The sequence below is a fragment of the Sus scrofa genome, chromosome 1 (assembly GCF_054392235.1).
Source record: "Sus scrofa isolate SSC_HxYL_T2T_F1_AM1 chromosome 1, Sscrofa_HxYL_maternal_Yorkshire_Landrace_v2.0, whole genome shotgun sequence".
NCBI classification, from domain to species: Eukaryota; Metazoa; Chordata; class Mammalia; order Artiodactyla; family Suidae; genus Sus; species Sus scrofa.
Window position 1 is genome coordinate 133,088,372 of NC_139383.1, and position 22,859 is coordinate 133,111,230.

The 22,859-nt window shown below is 43.8% G+C and overlaps 1 protein-coding gene across 1 annotated transcript in view; it reads left to right on the plus strand.

The window, feature by feature from the left end:
- The window catches only part of LOC146406375 (uncharacterized), a 137,643-nt gene that overhangs the window by 63,698 nt on the left and 51,086 nt on the right, over nucleotides 1–22,859 (plus strand). Inside the window, exon 2 of the mRNA XM_084971148.1 lies at nucleotides 13,125–13,203. Coding sequence (XP_084827274.1) covers nucleotides 13,125–13,203 — 79 coding nt within the window. The remainder of the gene's footprint in view (nucleotides 1–13,124; nucleotides 13,204–22,859) is intronic.

The window sequence follows — 22,859 nt, forward strand, 5'->3', positions numbered from 1 at the left end:
TTAGATCAAGATAGGCTGCTGAGGACACAGTGGGGAGTACACTTAGTAAAGCAATGTCATCAATTGGGCTGGTGTCAGCTTCCTGATTTAATGCTTTGCTCTATTTGGTCATGAATTATATATTCTGTTTCAGATTGATCATTTCTCCCACTGATAAAGGGACAGTATTCTACTCAGTGGGTTTGGCCCCTGACCTAAGAAATATACTGATGCATCAAAATTCCCTGAGCTAACAGCTTGGATGAACTCTGGAGACTGTAAATCTGCAAAGGCAAAGAGGGGCAGGCAGGCCTGTGTGATGCAACTCTCCCCTCACTTAGTATGTGTTGGCTACAGTGATGGCTTAGCAACTCTTTCTATCCATTGTAATTTGCAAATTGATTGTACTTCCTGGGAAGTCTTTCTTAATTAAACAGTAACTGTAGTTATTACCCTCTGACAAAGGTGACATTTTAGTGTCTTGGCAGAGGACAGCCTTAGGTCAGTGGATTTTCATTGGTTGAAGTGCCTACCATGGACTATTGTTTGCAGAACTCTACTGGATGGCTCTTTGTAGAAGAAAGAGGTAGCACTTCTTGTCCCCAAGGATGTAGAATGAAGAGAGTTAATAATAGTGTCCCGTAACAAAATAGTGTAGAATGTCTTTGCTTTTCAGTGTATTTTTTTCAAACATTTTTCCATTCCACTTTCACAAAATGTATGGAAGATAATTGCAGTCTCCATTTGTCAGATGAGAAAACTGAGGGAGAGAGAATTTAGGGGTTTGCCCGACCTCATAGAGAAAAGTGAGGGGCAGGGTTAGGATAGAGGTGAGCTGCCTCCTGTGTTAACGTGTCTGCTCCCCATGGTGAATGACCCCCAAAAGGTGTTCATTCAGCATCTTTTTTAATATGCCAACTAAGATTGGGCTCTGTGGGGACAGAATAGCCATGAATGAACAGGTGGACATCAGCCTACCAACCACACTGGTGGTTCTGAATTATTCGTAGGTATCAGAAACACCTGGGAACCTCATTAAACAGCACCATCACCTGGGCCATGGATTGAGGTTTTGCTAAGTCTGGGATATACCCCAGAATGTCCATATTTAAGTTTTTGAGGTGAATTGGATGGCCAGTCAGGGTGGAGACTAGAGAACTAGGCTTTTACCTCCCCCAGGATTGCACAAGGAAAGGTGAAGTGGAGGCAGGAAGCCCAACATTGGAACCCAGTCACCCTGGAGGTTTATAGGGAACAAGTGTCACCACGGGAGGGTCTCAGAGCCCAGGAGAAGGCAGGCACAGTCCCTAGTCTGAGAAGAGATACCGTGTCTCCTGAATGGAGCTCTCCTGGCTTAAGCCAGGTCAACCTAACAGGCTGGAAAAAGAAAGCCTCCCCTCTTTATCCACACTGAATCTTCCCCTCCTACTTTTCACCCCTTCCTTGCTTCTTCCTCATCCGTAATCAAAATTCTCTTCTTCCACCAAACCCTACTCATCCTCCAGGGTGCAGTTCACCTGTTGCCTTTCTCCTGATGTCTTTGATCCTCCCCTCTCCTAGGGACTCTCTCCTTCCTCTGTGCCTTTTGGCACTTTGTACCTCTTGAGTTTTTACGTAGCCATCATACACAAGGGCATATTTCTGCCTTGGGGGTTGAGTCCGTGTTCATCTTTGTCACTTTCCCAGTAGCTGTCACAGAACCTGGCACATTGGAGGGGACCAGTATTTGTTGGTTGAGTTAAATTGTCTTCCTGCACTCTTATTACTTCTGAGCCTACTCAAAAGTAATTAATGGGCCTATCAGTTCAAACTTAGAGCACATATCCCCACCAACAACTTCTATCCCTTGAAAGTTTAAAAAATTTAAAAAAACAAGAAATGCAAAACACAAAATACTTGAAGAGAGAATAATCGCTGGTTTCAGTGATACATCCGCATTGGCTACTGTAAGTCGGACCCTAGATGTAATGAAATGTTTGACCTATTGTGCCACATAGCCACCCTGTGACTGCTGAGTCCTGGGTACATTTTGCAGGGTACCATGCCTACTACTCTCCTTATATCTAAAGACTGACCTTAGCCCAGCCCCCTCCACATCAAGAGGAGAGACTTATTCCTGAGGGTCTCTTCCCTTCACTCCACCCCCTCAAGCCCTGTTCCTTCCCTACTTCTGAAACCCAACCTGACTCCTGTGTCCTGCCAGAACCTGCTTAGAGGCTGGCCCTGGCCAAGAAAAGTGTTGACAAAGCATTTGGAAGAGGTGCAGACTGAAAGTGGTTGCTCTAAGTGGGTGTGCGCCCTGGGTTGGAAAGGCTGAAGGTCAGGCCTGGTGTTAGGAGAAAGTTCTCCCTTCTCTCCTTTTTCTCTTCCTCCTTCTTCCTGGTACTGGAGTCAGATTTGAAGACCTGCATCTGGCTGGCTCGCTCTTCTTGCAGAGCTCTTCTAGCCAAGTGTTTCAGGTCAGGACTGGGAACACTCAAGGTCAACATCCTTTCCCCCTAAGTCCCACTCTTCATGAAAGGCAAAGCTGGGCAGCTTTCAGGGTTCATTTTCCATACAAGCACAATAAACTTGATGTACCTACCAAGCTGATTCCCTACCCAGAAAAGCACCCATAGGGAAGAGCCTTGTGATCTTATCTGCACCTCTAAGTGGTGTTGGTGCCTACATGTCCCTGTGTCTATGATCTCACACTTGGCTGGATGCCTTAGCTTTGAACATGGCCCTGAATCCAGGAGACAGGCAAACTATGAAACTGGGATTGGGAGATTCGCAAAGCTCTCTGTTGGAGAGATACTGAAGGATTTTGAGAAGAGACATCAGTAAGGTCAGCATAGGTGTCCTCAGACGTTTGGAGGGTCTTCCTAAGGAAGGAAGACTGAACTTGCCCATGAGATCCTGGAGGGTAGAACCAGGTTGAGTCAAATCCAGTTCCCAAATCACCTTCCTTGTCTAGACTCTGGCCATGCTGAATGGCCTCTGGTTCTCTATGCATGCAGTTCCCTTTGCTGGGACACTCCCTGGATAACCTTGATCCATCCTTGGGGTGGCAGCTTAAATTCATTTCCCCAGAGCAAAAGGCCTGCCTTGAATCTTCTAGATCCGGTTTCTCTAAGTGACACTAGTGGGCTGGGATAATTTGTTGTTGTGGGGCTGCCCTGTGAATTGTAGATACTTAGTAGCATCCCTGGCCTCTACTCTCTGGATGCTGGTAGTGTCCCCTCAGGTGTGACAAAAAAAGTCTCTAGATATTGCCAGTTGTCCCTCAGGGGTTAAAATCCCTTCCCTGTCCCAATCCAGTTGAGAACCAGCACTCTAGTCTGACATGCCCATAGTGCCCTGTGCCTGCTTCCACCTTGTGGCATCCATTACATTGCACACACTTCGGGAATTTTCCATTCTTGTTTGACTCTGTCTCTTCCCTGTTCAGCTCCCAGATGGTAGGTGTGGATTCCAATGTTCTTGGCTGGTCCTAACCTTTCTGTTGTAAAAAATCAGTGAAGGGATGAATGATTTAAACAAGAACTTTGCAGCTCTCAGAGCTGTCCCCAGACAGCATAGTTTTCTCCCATATTGATTTAATTTCCAATCACTGGGTGAGTCCAAACAAGGCAAATGGCCACCTTGCGGAGGATGTTGTAGAGAAGATGTAAGCCCTGAATGAGTGATCTTGAAGTTTCCTTCCAGTTACAAGATTGTATGGAATGTGGGCTTTCAGCCAGCCACCCTCTGGTTGACTAATTAAATCACATGGACGAGGCCAACCACTCCCTCAAGAGTCAGGTGCTAAGGGTTCCCAGGAAGAGGTGATGCAGATTGGGGAGTGACCTTTAAGTGGGTCAAGAGTCACATGAATATGGAATGCCTTTCCCTTCCCTTTCTTCTCTCCTCAGAGGTCATTCAACCCATATCCTCAGGGGTAGGATCATGCTTGAAAGGTTTAGAAAACATCCTTTCCCCCTAAGTCCAACTCTTCATGAAAGGCAAAGCTGGGCAGCTTTCTGGTGTATGACGTGGCTAAGAAAGGAAGGCCAGTGTGTTTCCATGGATGGCGCGTGAGTTGCCTGGGGCAGTGTTCTTCAGACTTTGAAGGTTACAGTGTGTATGATTTATGGCTCTATTTTTCTTTCCCTTTAACCCCCTATCCAATGGGGCAAAGAACAGTAAGCAGAGACAAATGGTTGCCCTTTGGGCTCACTTTTGATTCCAAGGGCTCTGGGAGAATCAGCCTCAACTGAGCTTGACCACCTGCCCATGTGTCTGGCACTGTGCTGGGCTCCTTTACATGCACCATCTCTTTTAATCTTCATAACCCTATGAGGGGGGTACAATTACATCTGTTTTCCAAAGAAGCAACTGTAGGGGTCAGCAACTAATCCAGCATCACACAGCTAGCGAGGAGCCTAGGCTGTGCCCCCTGTGTGTCTGGCCAGGAGCAGAATGTGAAAGACTTCCACCCCAAGCTTCTGTTTCAGAAAGTCCCTGTGAGCTGCTATTATCATGATGAAAATGATCCTTAAACTCAAATTGCTGCTGCTTTGGGGGCTGCTGCTTAAGATCTTGCCATGATTGACTTGATCATGCCTTTGCAGATCTCACCTTACATATCTACAGCTGAACCTTCTTAAATCATTGGGCTTCTGATTGAACATGGCGAATGGCATACACATTTATTTCTTTTTAAAAAACAATATAAATGCAGAGGAATAAAGAAGTATAAACCTACAAGGACAAAGAAAGGAAGGGTGAGGATCTCAACTAAAATTTGAGAAATCGAAACTAGATGGGTGAGTGATAAATGACCTGGCATACCAGAGAAATCTGAAGCCCAACTGTCTGGGGGTTGGGTGGGGTGTGGCAGTAGAATGGGGTACAGGGGAAAGTCAGCAAGCTATGAGGCACTTCCCATTGCAGCATCTCTAAAAGAAGAAAGGTAGAGGTGCTAGTGCCCCTGAGTGCAGGAGGAAGATGCTTTCTGCCTCCCAGCTCAGCCATATGACCCTCAGCAAACTGAGTATAATATACTCTATAGAGCTCTGGATTCAGACATGCCCAGTACAGCCAGAGCCTGGAAAGAGATACAGGTGGAATCAGGGACTTAAAGTTTGCACAGTGAATGGTAGGATCCCACCAACCACATTCTCCTGATTTGCTTCTGGATTTCTGGAAGCCAGGCTTCTGCCCCATACTGGAGGTAGGACATTGGGAAATTTTTCTCAAGAGAAACAGACCTGAGAAAAGACCTACATATTTGGATATTTGGGGTATTTTCCAGTGGTATATCAGATTCTGTGTCATCCTATAGAGTGGCCAGTGGTGGATAAGCCCTGCCCAAGCACATTGACCCTCTAATCAGTGATAAAGCACCTTACTCTAGAAAGCCTTAAGCTGTGATATTGCTGAAACTGGATTAAACAAGCAGTTTGACTGCTATTGAGACATCATGGCAAACTCAATATTTGAATTTGATGACCTTCTAATTGCAAAACCTTAGTCCTTATTCCTTTAAAAATGTTGGTCTTCTCCTTTACAAAGCTGCCCCTCTTCTCCCTCCATATCCCACCCCACTCTCCATCCAGTCTTCCAAGTATTGGATTAGTTCATTTGATTATATTCTGACATAGATTAAAGCTTGGATCTGCTTCATGGGGGCTGACAAACTAATTCCCATTGTACGTTGCTTGACTCTAGTTTAGCTATTTCATTGGTTATTTTCACCATGTTGGTGTTTTTTTGTGTTTCTTGTGTTTTATGGCATTTTTATCCACCATAGTCTTTGAATACCTTGAGCCTGATCTTGGTTTCCTGGGAATAAAGGATAAGTGCTTTAAAGCTTGTTGTACTCTTGTTAGGTGCCATTATGTAGAAATATGTTGGCATCTCATAGAAACATATGTTTAGAATTTTATAACTAAGTGTATCCTTATGTATGATTTATTATTATAACAGAATTCATCTATAAAGACATAATAACTTTATTTACAGGTGAGATCTATTATAAGCATCTACATTTCTATTCATGTGCCCAACAAAGGATGTGTTATTTTTCCTTAGGAATAAAATCACATTATTTGTAAAGACTTAGAGCTTAAATAAGTATAAACAGTATTTACCTTGTTAAATAGATACTTTTGACATTTATCATTTAACAGTCTGATGTTCAAGGATGATGTTCTAAGGCATTTCAAGGTGACCTGTAACTCAAGAGCTAAAACAGATGTGAAAATGTGGTAAAGAGCTGCTATTGTGGATGTTTCACAAAGGAAAGCAATACAGTAGAGTGGATATGGCAGGAGGTTTGAAGCCAGAGACCCATTGGGCTCAAGCTCTCCATTTGCTGACTATATGATCTTGAGCCATTGCACCTGGCTCTGGGACCTTGATTAAATGGGAATCATTTTCATCACCTCACAGTTTATTATGTGTTGAGTTAATGTGTATGAAAGCATAACTGTAAATCATTAGGCATATTTAAATTGCTGAATATCCAAGTCTGCTTTTTCACCCTGTTGCTTACAGTGCCTTAGGCACAGTATTCATTCAATCAACATTTGCTGGATAACAAATTAATGAGTTTGTGAGTCTGGTTTTCAGAATGTTTTTACACCCCTCTGTGTCATATATAGACATTTATAAAGCTGAGTATTTATAAATTATTTCTGGATAATCAGATCTCTTGATTCTGCAGTAAAAGATTAGGTTCAGGTTTTCAAGCCTTTCTTGCATATGAGGCAGTAACTGGCAGGGCTGATGATGAGAAACTGTCATCATCTTGCTCAAATATATGATCACAGATTGGGAGAAATTTAGCGATAATCACCTTCTCAAATATGAGGAAACCGTGATAATCACCTTTTCAAAATATGAGGAAACCGAAGCCCAGGGACTCTTTCAAGTCAGTGACTTTATATAACTTTTCCTGCTGTGGCTCTAGGGCTATCGTAGATAGATGTACAACAAATACATTTTTTTTTTTTTTGGTCTTTTTATCTTTCCTAGGGCCGCACCTGTGGCGTATGGAGGTTCCCAGGCTAGGGGTCTAATTGGAGCTGTAGCCGCTGGCCTACACCACAGCCACAGCAACTTGGGATCCAAGCCGCGTCTGCGACCTACACCACAGCTCATGACAACACCAGATCTTTAACCCACTGAGCAAGGCCAAGGATTGAACCTGCAACCACATGGTTCCTAGTCGGATTCATTAACCACTGAGCCATGATGGAAACTCCAAATACATTTTTAAAATGTATTTTTCAAGGATTGAGCTAAGCACTGGGGAAATAAACATCAACAAGATAATCCCTCCCATCCCTGCTCCATCTCCTCCCTCCTCCCACCTTTGAAGACCTCAATCTAGACAGACAGGGAAACCACTACTAGTCATACTGATGCTGCCGTGGGATTATAGAGGTGAAAGGGAACTGCTGAGGGAAACTTTAAAGGAGATGGTGTTTACCCTGTGTCTTAGCTTGAGTTCTTCAGAAGGAGACCCTGGGGTGATTTATTAAGGAAGTGCCCCTGGAAAAACCTGGAAAAGGAGAGTAGTGAAGAAGAGAGGGTCAGGAGAAGAGCATGCGAGGATAGGATTACTGTTCAAGTCCTATGGAGGGAGGGTTAGCCTGATCCTGTGGGGGAACCCTGGGAAATAATTTGCTCCTCAGAGCTGGCTCCTGGCTTCCAGATAAAGGAACTGGGATTTTACAAATTCATATGAATTGGTCACTTGCTAAGGGACACGATGGGTTGGGAGAATATGTTGATCTTCCAGACATTTCTGGTCCAAAGACTTATGGGTCAGCCAGCTCCAGTAGCCAGAGGGTGGGCCTCTGAAGGTTGTTGCAGGTGTGAGTCATTAGAAACTAAAGCATGCAGAGGTCGGGGTCCAGTGCATAGAATAATAATAGGCCTCTGGGTGAAGTACCAGCAGTGTCCACTCTACCTGAGGTCTCTGAAGATGGAAAGGGCATATGTTATAACCTGAGCAATGGCCCCAAAGCATGGTGTTGTAGGATGTGTTTAGAGATGAGAAAGTGGCTGGTGTGGCTGTATTCCCTTATATCTGGTAAGAACTAAGAAGCTGAGAGATAAGCTTAGAAAGGTAGACTGGAATCAGATTATGCAATTTGTGTGTGTGGTTTGGTTGCAAGAAAAAAGAGATCCACTCAAATTATTTCAAATGGCAAGTGGCTTATTGTAAGGGTACATGTGCTTAGGGAACCTGGAAATGGTCTGGCCCTGGGAAGAGCAGGACTTAGGAAACTAGAACTCCAGAACCAGCAGGGGTCTTTACCCTGGTGCTCAGCCACTGCCATGGCTCCATGTGCTGCTCTGATCTACCCCCATCCCACCACTGCACTGAGTAGCTTATTTTTCTCTCATGCACTCTGTATACCTTTTTGGCTATCTTGGTTTGTGCTGACTCAAGTTTCTACCTCCTTGTAACTCTAATTTGTCCTAGCCCTTATGGTCTTTTCTGTAACCCAAGCTTTCATCTATCTCTTTTAACTTCTGCTTCTTTTCTATCCACCTCTTGTCTCAGAAGGTCTGACTTCAGATCCCCAGGATGAGCTGAGTGGACTAAAAGATGTTTCCTGATGGACCGTAGCTTAGATTGCCATCTAATCTATGAATTGCTATTCTAGACTGAAGTACACACACTGGTCTGACTGGCTGATCCTGGGGAAGGAACATAGACATACGATGACATAAATAATCACGGGAGCTAAGGTTTATTGAGCACTTTTTTTGAGCATTTCACATATTTCATTTGAACATCACTTTCATTTAATCAATGTGCATCTAATTCACATTCGCATTCATTTAATCAACCCATGAGGCTGTTTTAGGATTTCCTTCAGTTTACAGATGAGGAAACTAAGTCTTAGATGTTATATGGTGAACTTCCTCCACCAAAAGCTGAGTTGCTCAGCTTTCCTTAGAAGGAGATGTAGATAGCACTGAACCCAGGACTGTCAACAGCCTTGCTTCTGCATGAAGGAATTTGGAATGTATCTGATGATAAACATTATGTCACAGGCCAGGAAAGGTAGAATGAAATCTTAGGTGTGGTCTGGTATCAGGCTTGGGATAAAGAGTGATTAAATACCCTCATGCTAAAAAATATCCCAATTATGTTTGTTTCACTCCTGAATAAATTTTCTCTGCAGGTGCCCTTTTCAACATATTAAACTATTTTGGTAGAAGCAAGAGTTTTCAGTAGCTGAGCAGAAAACTCAGAAAGTCCACAGTGACAATAGTTCCCAAGAAAAGGCTCCATTTCCAGAGAAGTCTCTCTGTGTTTCCAGGCTGACTGATGTGCAGAACTGCCCTGGTCACAAGGGGCACGCCCTCTGGACCCATGAAGCTAAAGGCACCATGGGCTCCTGCTTGGGTGAAGCAAAAGATTTAGGGGACTCTGCAGGCATGGGAAGCCTGCTTCATCTTGGCAATCTGGAAACAGAGGTGGGTGATAATCTACTTCGGCTTCTCCTTAAAAGGATGGAATTGACAGTTATTGTTTCTTGTTAAGTAGAGGAACTACAGGGAGAGGAAACTGTTTTGGCCTAATTTCCCCCATGTGCTCAGGCTTACACTGGCCAGTGCAGCCTTAAAAAGCTAGAGAAAGGCTGCTGGGGAGGCATCAAGATGGGAAATGTCGATCCTGCTTCCTTGTCGGTGGTTCAGTGCAGATCACTTTCCTGCTAGACACCAAAAGGTATTCCATGAGTGTGGGACCTGAGTCAGAGACATGACCAAGTCAGTTGCCCATCATCAGACCTTACATTTTACTACATCACAGAGAAGAGGATAAGATAAAGCTCAGTGAAGCGGAAAAACCCGTCTTGGGAACAGAGGGGAGAGATGGTTATAGTTCCACCCTGTTTTACAGCCTCCCTAGGACTGAGTGGCAGTGGTTTTTTTGGGGGGGTGGGGTGGGCAGGAGGAGCCCTGGGCTGAAGTACCTGGCTTCTTCACATCTCAGACTCCACCACAGCTCCTTGTCTGCAGAATGAGGCTTTGGGACTTAGTCTCTGAAGTCCCTTTTAGTCCTCATACCCAATGAATACCAAGGGCCTGGACCACATGGACTCTCCAAAGAAAAATTCAGGGCCTGTCTAGGAAGGAAGAAGGCACTGTTGAGGTTAAGTTATTATTGGTTATATTGAAATGTAGTCTTTGGTTATTGCAGAAAGTTTTTGAAATTAAAAAAATATATGGCTTTGTAACTTCCTATTGGAGCTACCATGAAGCCTGTCTCAGGGTTGCACCCAGGCCACACTGGATCCCAGAACCCTCCTTCCTTTCTTGTAGAATGTTCTAGTATGTACACACATAGCACATCCAAGTCTGGCTGGAGAGGAGAGAAAAGAGAAAACTTATGGAACTTGCAGAGGTCCTTTCAAGGTTCTTGTAATCCCTGTTCCAGCATCTCCGGCTTCCTCCAGAGATGTAATTGGAAACACAGGTGGCCTCTGTCTTCTGTTCACTGATCTCCATCCAGCCTTTACTTAGCCAAAGGGTACATGGTCCCTTCATACCAAAGGAGAGATAAAACAATCCAGGCAAATCAACATATGCCTTTATGTGACCTCCTTTTTACTGGGCTTTTTCTTGGTATAAGGCAGGAATTCTCTTACACTTTCTCTCATTTTTTTTTTTTTTCTGTTCCTGTAGCTACTTTTCCATTGTAACCAGCAAACAAGAGGGCATATGTGCTTTTTGTCAGAAAGGTGGGAGAGACAAAAACTGTAGAGTCACTTGTTCCATGGTAAGCCAAAGAATAGGAAAACTCAGGGGTTGGGGTGGGAAGGGAAAGGAACAAAGGCTGTGAATGGGTTGGTGGTCCAACCCCCAGGTCCTGCAAGGGAACATCCTGGAGTCATCTCCAGGGTCTAGAAGTGGTTCCAGGTAAGTACGCCTTTGGAGATTCTTTGCAACATTGGCTTCTTTCCCTCAACATGAACATTATTTGAGGTAAATTCTACCCTTAGTTCATTTTCTTGACAAAGAAAGGAAGACAATGAGGCAAATGGCCATTACCTTTTGCTCTGGCTCTCCTTTCCTGGGGTCCAAAATGCTCCTGGGAAGTTCCTACTGTGGCTCAGCCAGTTAAAGAATCCACCATAGTATCTATGAAGATGCAGGATCCATCTCTGGCCTCACTCAGTGGGTTAGGGATCTGGCATTGCTGTAAGCTGCAGCATAGGTCATAGATATGGCTCAGATCTGACATTGACATATGGCCGAGGCATAGGCTGGCAGCTGCAGCTCTGATCTGACCCCTTGCCTGGGAACGTCTATGTGCCACAGGTATGGCCATAAAAAGAAAAAAAGTGCTCCTGGAATGGAGCTGAAAAAGGCAATGTTAATTTATAGACCCTTGTCACCTGTTACTCTAGGTGGTAGAAAACAAATTAGGGCTTCTTGGAAGGGTGGAGTATACTCATGGGGACAGAAATACAACATTAACCAAAGATAAATTTTACTGATGATCACTGGCATTTCCAGTTCTCTTCTTTCTGAAGATTATGAACATGGAATATTATTTCATGACTCTCTCTGAAAGTTCCCTTCTGACACATTGAATCCTCCCTCAAGCCTCATGTTGAAATGGAGGTGCCCCAAGGTCAGTACAGCCTGGATCACTGAGTCACCACATGGAGGACTACCCTCTGGAGAGTTATTCATCCCATAGCAGGTGGTGTGCATGAAATTTTCACTTTTCTTGCTTTGTGCTTGCCTTCAGTCACTGAGATTTTGGTATTGTCTGTTCCTGCAGCATAACTAGCCTATTCTGACACGTAGACTCAGCCTTATGTGCACATCAAAACCATCTTAAGTGCTTTAGAACTCATCCCAAAGCTTCTGATCTTGTAGATTGGAGGTGGGGCCCTGTGTTAAATCACCCACAGACATTCTCATTCAACAAATCTGTGAATTCTGTGGTTTCCTGAGGCCTACACACGGAGACACACTTCAAGGCCAGTTAATTTGGATTGCTTTCTGTCGAAATAGTTTTTTTCTATTCTCATTTTGAAGGCCCCAGTTACTTTCTTAGCTACCAGAAGAACACAAGATTAGAAGGCGGGTTTACTAGGGAGGGAATGCTCATGCTAACCAAGATCACAGCACAGGAGGAATGCCTGCCTCATAAGCTTGTTCCAAGGGTTCAGGGAGATAATTCAACAGGACACATAAACTGTTAGTGCCTTGTCTGGAACAAGGAAAGTGGTCAATAAATGTAGTTTCTTTCAGAAGCAGAAGGAAAAGCTGTGTTTCAGGAATGGTTTCATGTCAGTAAAAACAATTATAGATGACCTTCATAGTTCCAGGCACAGTTAGAGATACGGAGCTACACCTGTCCCAACTATCAGAGTAGAATCCAGCAAGGGTCTGAGCTGTGTGGCCCAAATAGCCACCACCCAAAGCTCTGCATGATAAAGGCTGTGAGAATTGCGAGCCCGACGTACCAGGGGAGTTCAGAGAAGGGAGCGATTTCAATTTTCTTTGAGTATTGACTTGCTACTGCATGGTAACTGTAGTATCTTCTAAGAATGACAGTCAGGGCTAATGAATCACTCCATTTAGCTGTGGCAACAGCAAGGCAAAGAAATATCTTCAAGGGCCCAGACATTATTTTTCCAGCCTTGTTCCAGGGATATAACGTGCTTAGAAGTTATGACAAATTAGCTGCTGGTGGCAAATCTACGTGGAACCTTCCTAAAAAATGGAAGTTCCGTCCTGAGTTAATGGGTTGTTATTGGCAAGGGAAATAAAATTTGATAAGGAGGGTGGGTCCTGGCATGGAAGGACCTTCAAAAGCAGCAGAAGATTTTACATTTGACTCAGGAAGCCCAGGGATGAGCAAATGGGAGAGGCATGGACCAGACCTCCATTGAGTCACAGGCCATTTCTGTATTTCAGTGTCCCAACAGTCAGTTTACGCATGAAGGCTGAGGGCACTGTCCCCAGACCATTGTACAGGGTAAGGGAAAAGAAGTAAAGGAGACTTAATTTTTTAAAAAAGAAACTATAGATGTGAGGAGAATGCTATTTTTTAACCATGCTAATTTTTTTTATTGCCAATCTTGTCTTCCTAGGATGGAACATCTCTTAATTTCATGCTGCCATGTTTGTGCTTCCAGGTACCTGAGGTACATTCAGAAAGGCCAGACTCTGGGTTCCTTCTGGCATTGGGAGGAAGAAGGCATCCCGGAAATCAAGGTACTTAAGAACCAGAGCCTTGTGTTGACAGAAATATGTGTCCCTATGTGCAGGTGGGTTGTTTTGGTCAAAAGAACGTAGCTGACCTCCAAGGGACCTCATGCCGTAGGTGCCCTGTGGTCAGGTGTCTGAGCAGGGAGATGGCAGGACAGCAAGCTGCGTGGCAGAGGAGGAGCAGGGCAGGGAGTCCTCCAGACCCAAGGTGGCCATTGCCTTGTTGCTCTTCCAGGGTTTTTGTTCTAATCACCACCTTTCCCCCATTAATGGGCCTCTGCTGCCTTCCCAGTGCTGCTCTCTCCTTCTCCGTTGTGCTCCTTTGGCCCCATTGCTCTGCCCACTCAGGGTTTCTGCCTCCTCATAATTGGTGTCCTTGTGGCCCACAATGGCACTTGAACCTCTGCACCTCTCTTTTAACTTGGCTTTTTAGCTTTGTTTTTTTTATTGCAAAGTTCTTGCTTATACATGTTTAATTTATATTTTCCAACTTCAGTTCCCCAAAGAGGAAATCTGACTGGACTAGCTCATTTTATTTGATATCACACGACATTTTAATTTTTTTTAAAAAAACAGCTTTATTGAGGTATAATTGATATACAAAGAATTGCACATAGTTAATGTGTACAGTTTGATGAGTTTGGACCTAGGCCAACACCCATAATACCATCAACACAATCCAAGTGTAGGTCACTGGTGGGTGAGTGAATTGGTATCTGTGGGTGATATGCCACTGAATCATGCTGTGGTCCCTGTGGGAGAGGAGAGGGGATTTGGGCCCACATGGCTAGCAGGGGCCATGGCAAGGCAGGCACTGTGAGAGGCACATTTTACCAGGTTCTCCCACTCGTTAGTCTCCCCAGGCTCTCTGCTGGGTGGGACTGTGGGGGCTCTGAGAGTCCCCATACTAGGGGTGCAGTCATGGGAAGTCCTGGCCTCTTCCTGCCCAGCCTGCAGAAGCCAGAGCCCACAGTGATCCCCCGTCCTAGGTAAATTAACACATCACTGAAAATGATAAAGCAGAAGAGAAGTCAAGGTCTGTCTCTCACAGGACTGACTCTCTTGGTCCACTTCTAAGGTGCAAGTGCTCGGGGCAGTGGCTTTCCCACCCATTGAGGAGGCAAGTGATATAAAGCAGGCCACACGCTTAGCAGCAAGGCCAACATCCAACTCATGGTCCTAGGTTATACACCCACCACCTCATTGCAAGGAAGGCTAGCAATGCAACTTTCAGCAATTGGCTCTGCTTCTTAAGGTACAGGATTCCTCCAACATGGAGATGGGTTTTAGATACTGAGCAGTAAATGACAGGGATTCTCTTCTCAGGTTCTGTCTATTCTTAGAACGGGGGGCACTGTGAGGAAAACAATGTGTTACGAACTGCATGTTTAGCTCCCACCTCAATTCATGTACTGAAATCCTAATCCCTGGTATTTGGAGGTTGAGCCTTTATGAGGTAATTAGGCCATAAGGGTAGAGCCCTCGTGGGGGGATCAGTGCTCTTCTAAGAAGAGATTGGACAGCTTGCTTCTCTCTTTGCTCTCCTTGTGAGGATATGATCCTAAGACAGACATCTGCAAACCAGCAAGAGAGCGAGCCCCATCAAAAACTGAATTTGCCATACCTTGGTCTTGGACTACCCAGCCTCCATGTTAGAAATAAACGTCTGCTGTTTAAGCCACCCAGTCTATGGCATCTTGTTACAATAGTTAGAACTGACTAAGACACAAGGTTTTAGGGAAGTTGATTTGGTAGTCTGAGGATAGATTGTAGGAGAGAGAATTAAACTATAGGGACTCCCTGGGGAACGGTGTAGGAATACTGTACTGAGCTCATATGCTCAAAGCATAGATCTGATTACCTTATCATCGTATCTAAGTTAGAATTATAGTCTAACGTAGATAAGAATTTCTAAGCACCTCCATTTGAAGGAGGGGAATAAGCTGATATAGGTAGACCAGCAAGCACATGGAGAGACATGCAGATGGACAGATGCATCTGCATGCAGAAAGTTGTATTGTCCAGTTGCAGAAGACTGCATCAGCCCTAGATCCTGGGCTTGACTGCATTCTGCTCCTGGATTACTTGCTGGCTATGGAAATTTAGGTAGGGTAATGCACCTCTAAGCATCAAGCTTGTCACCTGCGAAAAGGCAAATATGATAATCTGTATGGTGTACGGGGAAGACTGGAAGAGTGAATGCATACGGTACTCTTAGCAGAGTACTGCTCCAAACCAGGTTGCCATTAAATGCTAGGAATGAATAATGATATTCTGGCATGAGGTTGTGAGGGCTGGGCTGTTTGGTAGACATGGAAGTAAGGGAGGGAGAGTGAATTTGAGAGAGGTGTGAAAGGCAGAAAAGACAGGACATCATGACAGATGAGGTAAAGGGATCAGGGGAAAATGAAGGGTCAAAGAAGACTCCACAAATTATTGGCAAACCATCCCTCTCCTTTGGTTCTTGGCATTGGGTTCTTTTGGTTGGAGCTGGCATTTTCTTCAGAGAAAATAACAAAGAGAAATTGAGGTTTTGATCTGATAAAGTGCATTTTCCAAGAAGTAAAAGAATGACCGAGAGCATACACATAGGGGAGCCTGGGAAAGTGAGTTCTATCTCATCCTTCCCTCCCCTCCCTTTCTCCTCCTCTATAAAACGAGGACAATTGAAAACATAGGGGACAATTTTACATCTGACTTTACTGGTCAGATAGCCTCACTTTAAATCCATTTTCAAATGAGATAGGATATAAATTGCAAATAAATAAATAATCAGGTCAACTCATCCACCTTAAGGATTGATTCTTTCCTCAGTAAATGGAGGTCAGACACATACAAGGAGAAAGAGGAGAATTGGCCCCATCTCCAAAATGCCACTGCTGTGGCCAGTCCCTGAGCTGGAAGTGTCTCCTGTGTCATTACCTCAGGGGGCCTCCGAAATCCTGCACACTCTGGCATGTCATTACTGGGAGAGGTAGTGGTTGTTAAGCTCACATGCTAACAGGAGTAGATAAAATTTCTCATTAGCCTCTAGTCTCTCACCTAACAGAAGGATAACTAGGGAATGAAAGATAAGATTTATAGATAATCTTAAGACGCCTCAACTTATTTCATGCCTTGCTGCCAAGAGCATCCTCTGGAAACCAGAAGTGTCAGCATCCATCAGGAGCTTGGTTGGAATGCAGAGTCTCAGGCCTCACCAAATCAGACCTATGAAACAAGAATCTGCATTTTTTTTTTTTTGTCTTTTTGCCTTTTCTAGGGCTGCTCCCTCAGCATATGGAGGTTCCCAGGCTAGGGGTCTAATTGGAGCTCTAGCCACCGGCCTACACCATAGCCACAGCAACACGGGATCTGAGCCACATCTGCAACCTACACCACAGCTCATGGCAACGCCGGATCCTTAACCTACTGAGCAAGGCCAGGGACTGAACCTGCAACCTCATAGTTCCTAGTCAGATTCGTTAACCACTGCACCACGATGGGAACTCCAAGAATCTGCATTTTAAGAAGATCCCAGGTAATTTGGAGGATCATTGCATTTTGAGAAGGGCTGGCTGAAGGCAGGAGAGAGAGAGAGGGAGAAATCAGTTTTATGGGAGGGAGAAAGATGGGGCACTGAGAAGGTAGAAGGATAATGAAGCCCTAACTCATACTTTTTCCTAGAGCTGGCTTTTAAGCCATGTTTAGAAAGTGGCTCGTGACAAAATCCCTTGCAAGGTAGAGGCAGCCGTAACAGCCTTCTCATAGTTTTCTCAAGCCCATAAGCATCACGTCAGCTCAGCTCCAGGTGCAGAGCTGCCTGTCGACGACAGGTTTATTGAGCTCAGCGCGTGCAGAGCACTCGCCCTCTTCCTTTAAATTGGAAACAGATTGCAGCGCTGTAGGCAGTGTCATTGAGAAGGTGGCAACTGTCTTGTTCTATCTCCAAAGTCACCCCAAGTATAAGTGGACTCTTAACAACCCCAGGCTGCTCTGGTTGGGCTTTCAGGCCCTGATAGAGTAACTTTCTACATAGGACCTCTTTAGCTTTTTTTTTTTTTTAATTCCTTATGGTAGTGATTCTCAAACATGATGCCCAGACCAGTAGCCTCAGCATCTGGGAACTTTTTAGAAATGTATAATTCTCAAGTCCCATCTCTTAAATGAAAGCATTAAAACTTGCCCTGTGTGTTTCCCAGAGGTGTTGCCTCTGAAAGTAACCCGTAACCTGGGAAGTGCTGTGCAAAGATGAGGTGGGCATTCCCCTCTGTCCCTCCAGCTGTGTGGTCCCCACCTCTTGTCCCCTTGGGGAGAGCCCTGCTGCTCCTCTCCCACGTGGGAGCACAGAGAATGTCTTTCAAGGGGACCACATACGCTTCCCACAACAGGGCAGTGATTCTTCAGCACTGCTTTTGTGCGCCTGGACTCATGAGCCACCCAGAGGAGCCACAAGAGAGTCCCTCACCCCTCTGCGCCCACGAGGCTCTGCTGCCTGTGCCCTCTTCCGCCCAAAGCATAGAATCCGACCCCATGAAGACAGTCTCTGTTCTGCCCTCCACGAAGCTGAATTGAGTCCATTCTCCTCCTTCTGCACCTTTTATCTCAAAGGATTCCCGAGCACACAATACACTTCACAGCCTGGTCCTCTGCCATGAGACAATAAAGGGTCTTTCACTGACCGGCCCTTGTTGAAATGCCACCACCTCCGCTGCGCAGCTGCCAGACAGATGTTCTGGTCTGTGCAGAAAACATTTCTCAATTCTAGGCCATTTAGAATGTCATTCGCTGATGAGAGTTCAGGAGGACAGCACCAAAACCTGCAAATTATAGAGAAAGTCCAGATTTTTGTAAAAAGCACACAGCAAACCCAAACCAATCTCCCAACTAATCCTAAGAAAACGAGACTGACTCTGTAAAAAAGATGTGGGTTTGTTTTGCAGTGAAGATCCAAACTTTGACCCCGTCCATTTTTGTCCTTTGCAAAGTGGCCTCTTTATTATAAACAATTAGGCTTCTTAAAATGGGAGTTGGATAAATACAATTTGAGAGTGGTAGAATAAACTTTAGTTGGTCTTGTCCCCAAATGAGTGTAGATATTAGTATGTTTTTGCCTAATTCAACTTAATGAAGGGTTTGTTTTGTGACAAATCTGGGCTAGGAGCTAGGAGGCTAAAATGAATCGCACAGTTTCTGGCCTCAGAGTCAAGCATACTCATATGTTCATGTTCCCTATATAAAAGGAAAGGGCTTGGGATAATTTCAGACCCCTGACTCTTTTCTTCTTCATAACAGAGGGGCCTCTCTCAGCAGAGCACCCAGCTAGAACAGCTCTAACAGCCAAAGGCTATCTCATCTTATCCTCAGTTTCCTTCTGACTATTGAAAGGAAACCCAGAACATATTCATGGAGGTTTTCAGCAATTATTGCATAAATGACCTTTTAGTCACAATACCAGAAATTACTACTAGTATTCTTTTCAAGGGCTAACTATATCTGAGCATAACTGTTATTAAGGTCTCTTTGAAAGGATGATTTAAATTTTTATTCAGTGTGATTTAGATTTTATTTTTTTTTAACTGCCCAAGTAAATGCCCCATAATGGAGGAAATTTGTGTTGTGATTATTCCATTGATCTATACATGTGGATCTCATGCACATAAGCCCTCACCACCTCAGCTCTTTAATTTCAGCTGCTTTTTGTGGGTTTTAGCTCTTTTTGAAGTCAATATGACCCTTTTGCAGAATCCTTCATGACCATGATGAAGGAAGGCGGGGGAAAATCGTGATGTCTTAAAATCTGTTCGAAGACTCAAATCTGTATTTTCGGAGAACCATATAAAACCAGTCACTAACAATTTGTTAAACAACAATTTTTGCCAGAACTACACTGAGAACTGGCCAGAAACATGGGGTATATGAGCCACATAAGCAAAAATCCTTGGGGAGATCCGGGCAGTGACGTGAGATAATCACAAGAAACAATTTGAGAATACTCCAGGAGGATAAGGTCATTAAGGACTAAATTTTCTGCAACAGACTTCAAGGGTCAAAGGGATTCAGAGTAATTGAAAAATATGGATGGATTGCTGTTCACGAAAGTTTTCGCGAAGGAGGAAAAAAAACCTGGGTCTTGGAGGATGATATTTGGTAGGTGGAATTCAGCCAGGGGAGAGGTATTAATTTAGACAAAGTCAGGCAGAGCAGAGTGATGGCCTTTTTGTGTTGATGAATGAGGGTGAAATCCTTTTAATTTGTAGACATCCAGTTGACCATTGAGATGGTCCATTGATAGCCACATGTCCGTTCAGTAGAGTGGTAAACCTGCTTCTTCAGTTCCAGCTTTCCCCAATTGCCCTCTCCTCCTACAAGGTCAGTCTTCCTAGGGATTCACCTCCACGGACAGCTGCTTGAACTGCAGGTGACATTACTCTAGTGATGCAGAATAGAATATTTATCACCTATTTCTAGATCATCTAATCCAGTGACTCCCATTTTTGTGTATATTTCTATCACATGTAGTGCTTGTTAAATCATAGTTCCTAAGTCCTACCCACAGTTTCCTTTTTAAAATAATATCAGGGTTTTTAATATAATATCAGGGTTTTATTTTTAACTTCAAAGCAAAGCTCAAACAATACAGAAGTTTATAAATAAAATAAAATAGAATATATGCTCCCTTTTTGCTCCAAACCTAAATCTCTTAAAATAACTGATGCTAACAGATTGACACATATGCTGTGTCATTTCCCCCCATGCCTCTAGTAACATGACTGTATTTCTCCTATCATTTTGAAAATTCCATAGGTCTGGGGTCTGGGACAGTGCCTGAGAAACTTGCATATTTAACAAATCCTGGTGATGCTGATGATGCTGGTTCAGGGACCACACTCTGAGATCCACCAGCCTGATCCATTATCTCCATTTGCAAATGAAGAAACTGAGGCCCAGAGTTCTGAGTTTAAAGAGTGCCTGAGCAAGCAGTTGCCCACCACTCCTTCACTGCTCACCCCGTGCCAAGTCTAGCCTAATTTCCAATTCCTAGAGGGCAAGTCTGACTTTGGTTGGATTGTAACTGTCTGAGAGCTCAGCTTCATTAATCTTAGTGAAAATTCCTGCATATTTAGGAATAGATCTGCCCGAAGGCAGGAGGATAAACTAGCTAACTTTGAGGCTTTTAAGGCTATGAAAATGTTACATTAATAAAATAGTTTTTTCTACAAATTAAATATTAATTTATTCTGTCCCTGATTTTACAACCTGTAGGTGGCAGTGCTTTCCTTCTCTAGACAGAGCTAGATGCCAGAGCTGGTTTATGTCCCCAGGAGCTGAGGAGGCTATGGTGTATACAGTGTTAGAGATCAGGCTGGCTGTCTACCCTGGCTCAGGACAGCTCCTCCAGGGACAGCAGAATCAGATAACATGATTGAGCATTCTGAGAACTCTACTGTCCATGATTAACACATGAGTTTTTATTAATTTTTAATGTTTTAATTTTCTCATTTTTCTTGTTTAGCTAGTTATACTCTTATTCTTGTCCAAGGGGTTCTAAAATGTTAAGGTCTATGAAAAGCCAGAAATTGGAGACATATGAAGTAGACCTGTTGAAATGCCATGAATTTACTGGAAGAGAGCATTTTGCACTGGAGAGGTTTATCGCCACCAAAGCACTGTTTTAATGGAGAAAGCAGGGGGCAGAAAGGAAGAAAAAGAAATGTATGATGCTAGGAACCACATTGCAGAAATGCTGAAGGGAAGTTCAAACAAGTGAGTGATTGTTCATTAGCTACTGTCGGTGATTCAACAAGAATTCCCCATTTGCATATGACCCAGGATTTGCAAATGACCTGTTGGTACATGATTTCCATTTCTTAAGTACCCACTGACACAAAAGATATAAAATTCACCCTACATTCAGTCTTAAGATGAAATTGTATTGTCAAAGACTAAGGGGTGCACTTGTAAACATCCAGCCCTGCATGCAGACTTGTGCCCTCTGCTTCCCAAAGCCCTCAAGGCCTGACCCTTTCTCAACTTCATCTCCTCTTGAAAAGCCACTGAACTGTCTTAGCAGCTGCCAGGGCAGAGAAGTGCTCTGACGATTGCCTTTTGACCATTCCCTCCTTTTTGTCTCCACCAAGAGAACCGTAATTTCCTGATGATGTCTTCTTTCTTTTAAGTCATGCAAAGATCAATGAATTCCATCTCAGTTAACTTCCTTGGTTGTTCCAACTGGAGCTGTGGTCTTCAACTCAGTTTAAATTCTCTGCTGGCATTGAAGGAGGTAGGGTTAGAATCCACCTGAATTCTTCAGCCTCACCCCTCTCTATTTCTTACCTTCCTCCCTGCATTTACACTGAACCTCACATCGTTTCCAAAATGATATCATGCCGGAGCTTTTTTGCATTTTGTTCCTTTTGAAAAATTCCTATTCATTTTTGAAGATTAACCACCATTTGGGGGAAGCATTTCCAGACTTCCCCCAATAGCACCTTGCTCCTCCTTTAACACAGCTTCTAGCATATCAGAGTGTACCTAATGTTTTTGCATCAGTTCTTACTCCCGGCTCCCTGCCTCATTTTGTTCCAAACCCACCGCCATAGGTTCATGCCAGGATGGTACTGTCTTATTCTTATGTAGCATGGAGCTGATCAGAGCGTGGATGCCGAATAAACATGAGTGGGTTTTTCATCAGTGAATCCTATTCTTTCTTTTTTTTACTCAGGAAAGCCCCTCTTTTCTCAGTTACCACCTTTGTCCTTTCAACTCTCTTATTTAATTGTGAACCAACAAATAACTTGAGTTCTACAAGTGGTAGGGTTGTATCAATGAAAAAAAATGTTGAAGTGAAAAGCTTGAATAATAATGACAATTTTTCTTCTTCTTTTCTCCTCCTTCTACTACTGTTAGTAACACCACCACCACCTCCCCACTACTACTGAAATACCAGCCTCATCATTTTCTCCAAATCTTTGAAAGCTGTCTCAATTCCCTTTTAGAATATTTACAGAAGTTTCCATCTACCTTTTTGTCTACTAGATGAATTGACCTTTCCTCAATCACCAGAATTCAAATGAACAAAAATGATTTATTTACAACTGTTGGGCATTATAATTATCAATTGTGAAACAATGTTGTGTTCTGCTTATTTTCAATGCAGTAGTATGCTGTTTCTGATACTTTGTTAGACAGAGTATCAGGGCCAAATCTGTGGTCAGCACCAACAGTGCAAACATTGTTTTTTAGAAGAAAATGAATTTCACATTTCAGCAACTGACCTAAAAATGAACCTCTTGATCATGCCCTATGCCTCAATGTGAGAAATTTGGTTCTGCGTGCATTGGCATCAGTTTGTACAAGTGGTCAGTTCTTTCATATTATATGAATGGGGCAGAACATGGGGCTGAAGACATGTGTATACCTGAGATTGTGCTGGAAAACTTCTTATGATCCCCAGAAAATCATACTTGGTAATTCCCAGTGACTCATCCCTGTGTTTTCTGTTATAATGGGGATGAAATGGGAGAATGTTGGAGTAAACAGGAGGGGTTCTTTAGGAAAGAGCCATCCAGCTCCATGTCAAGGATGTTGAAAAGCTGTTACAATGTGGATGAGGCTTGGTGATCTAATTCAGAGAATTGGTGATAATGACTGACAGAGCCTGACATGCCCTTTCCCTGTGG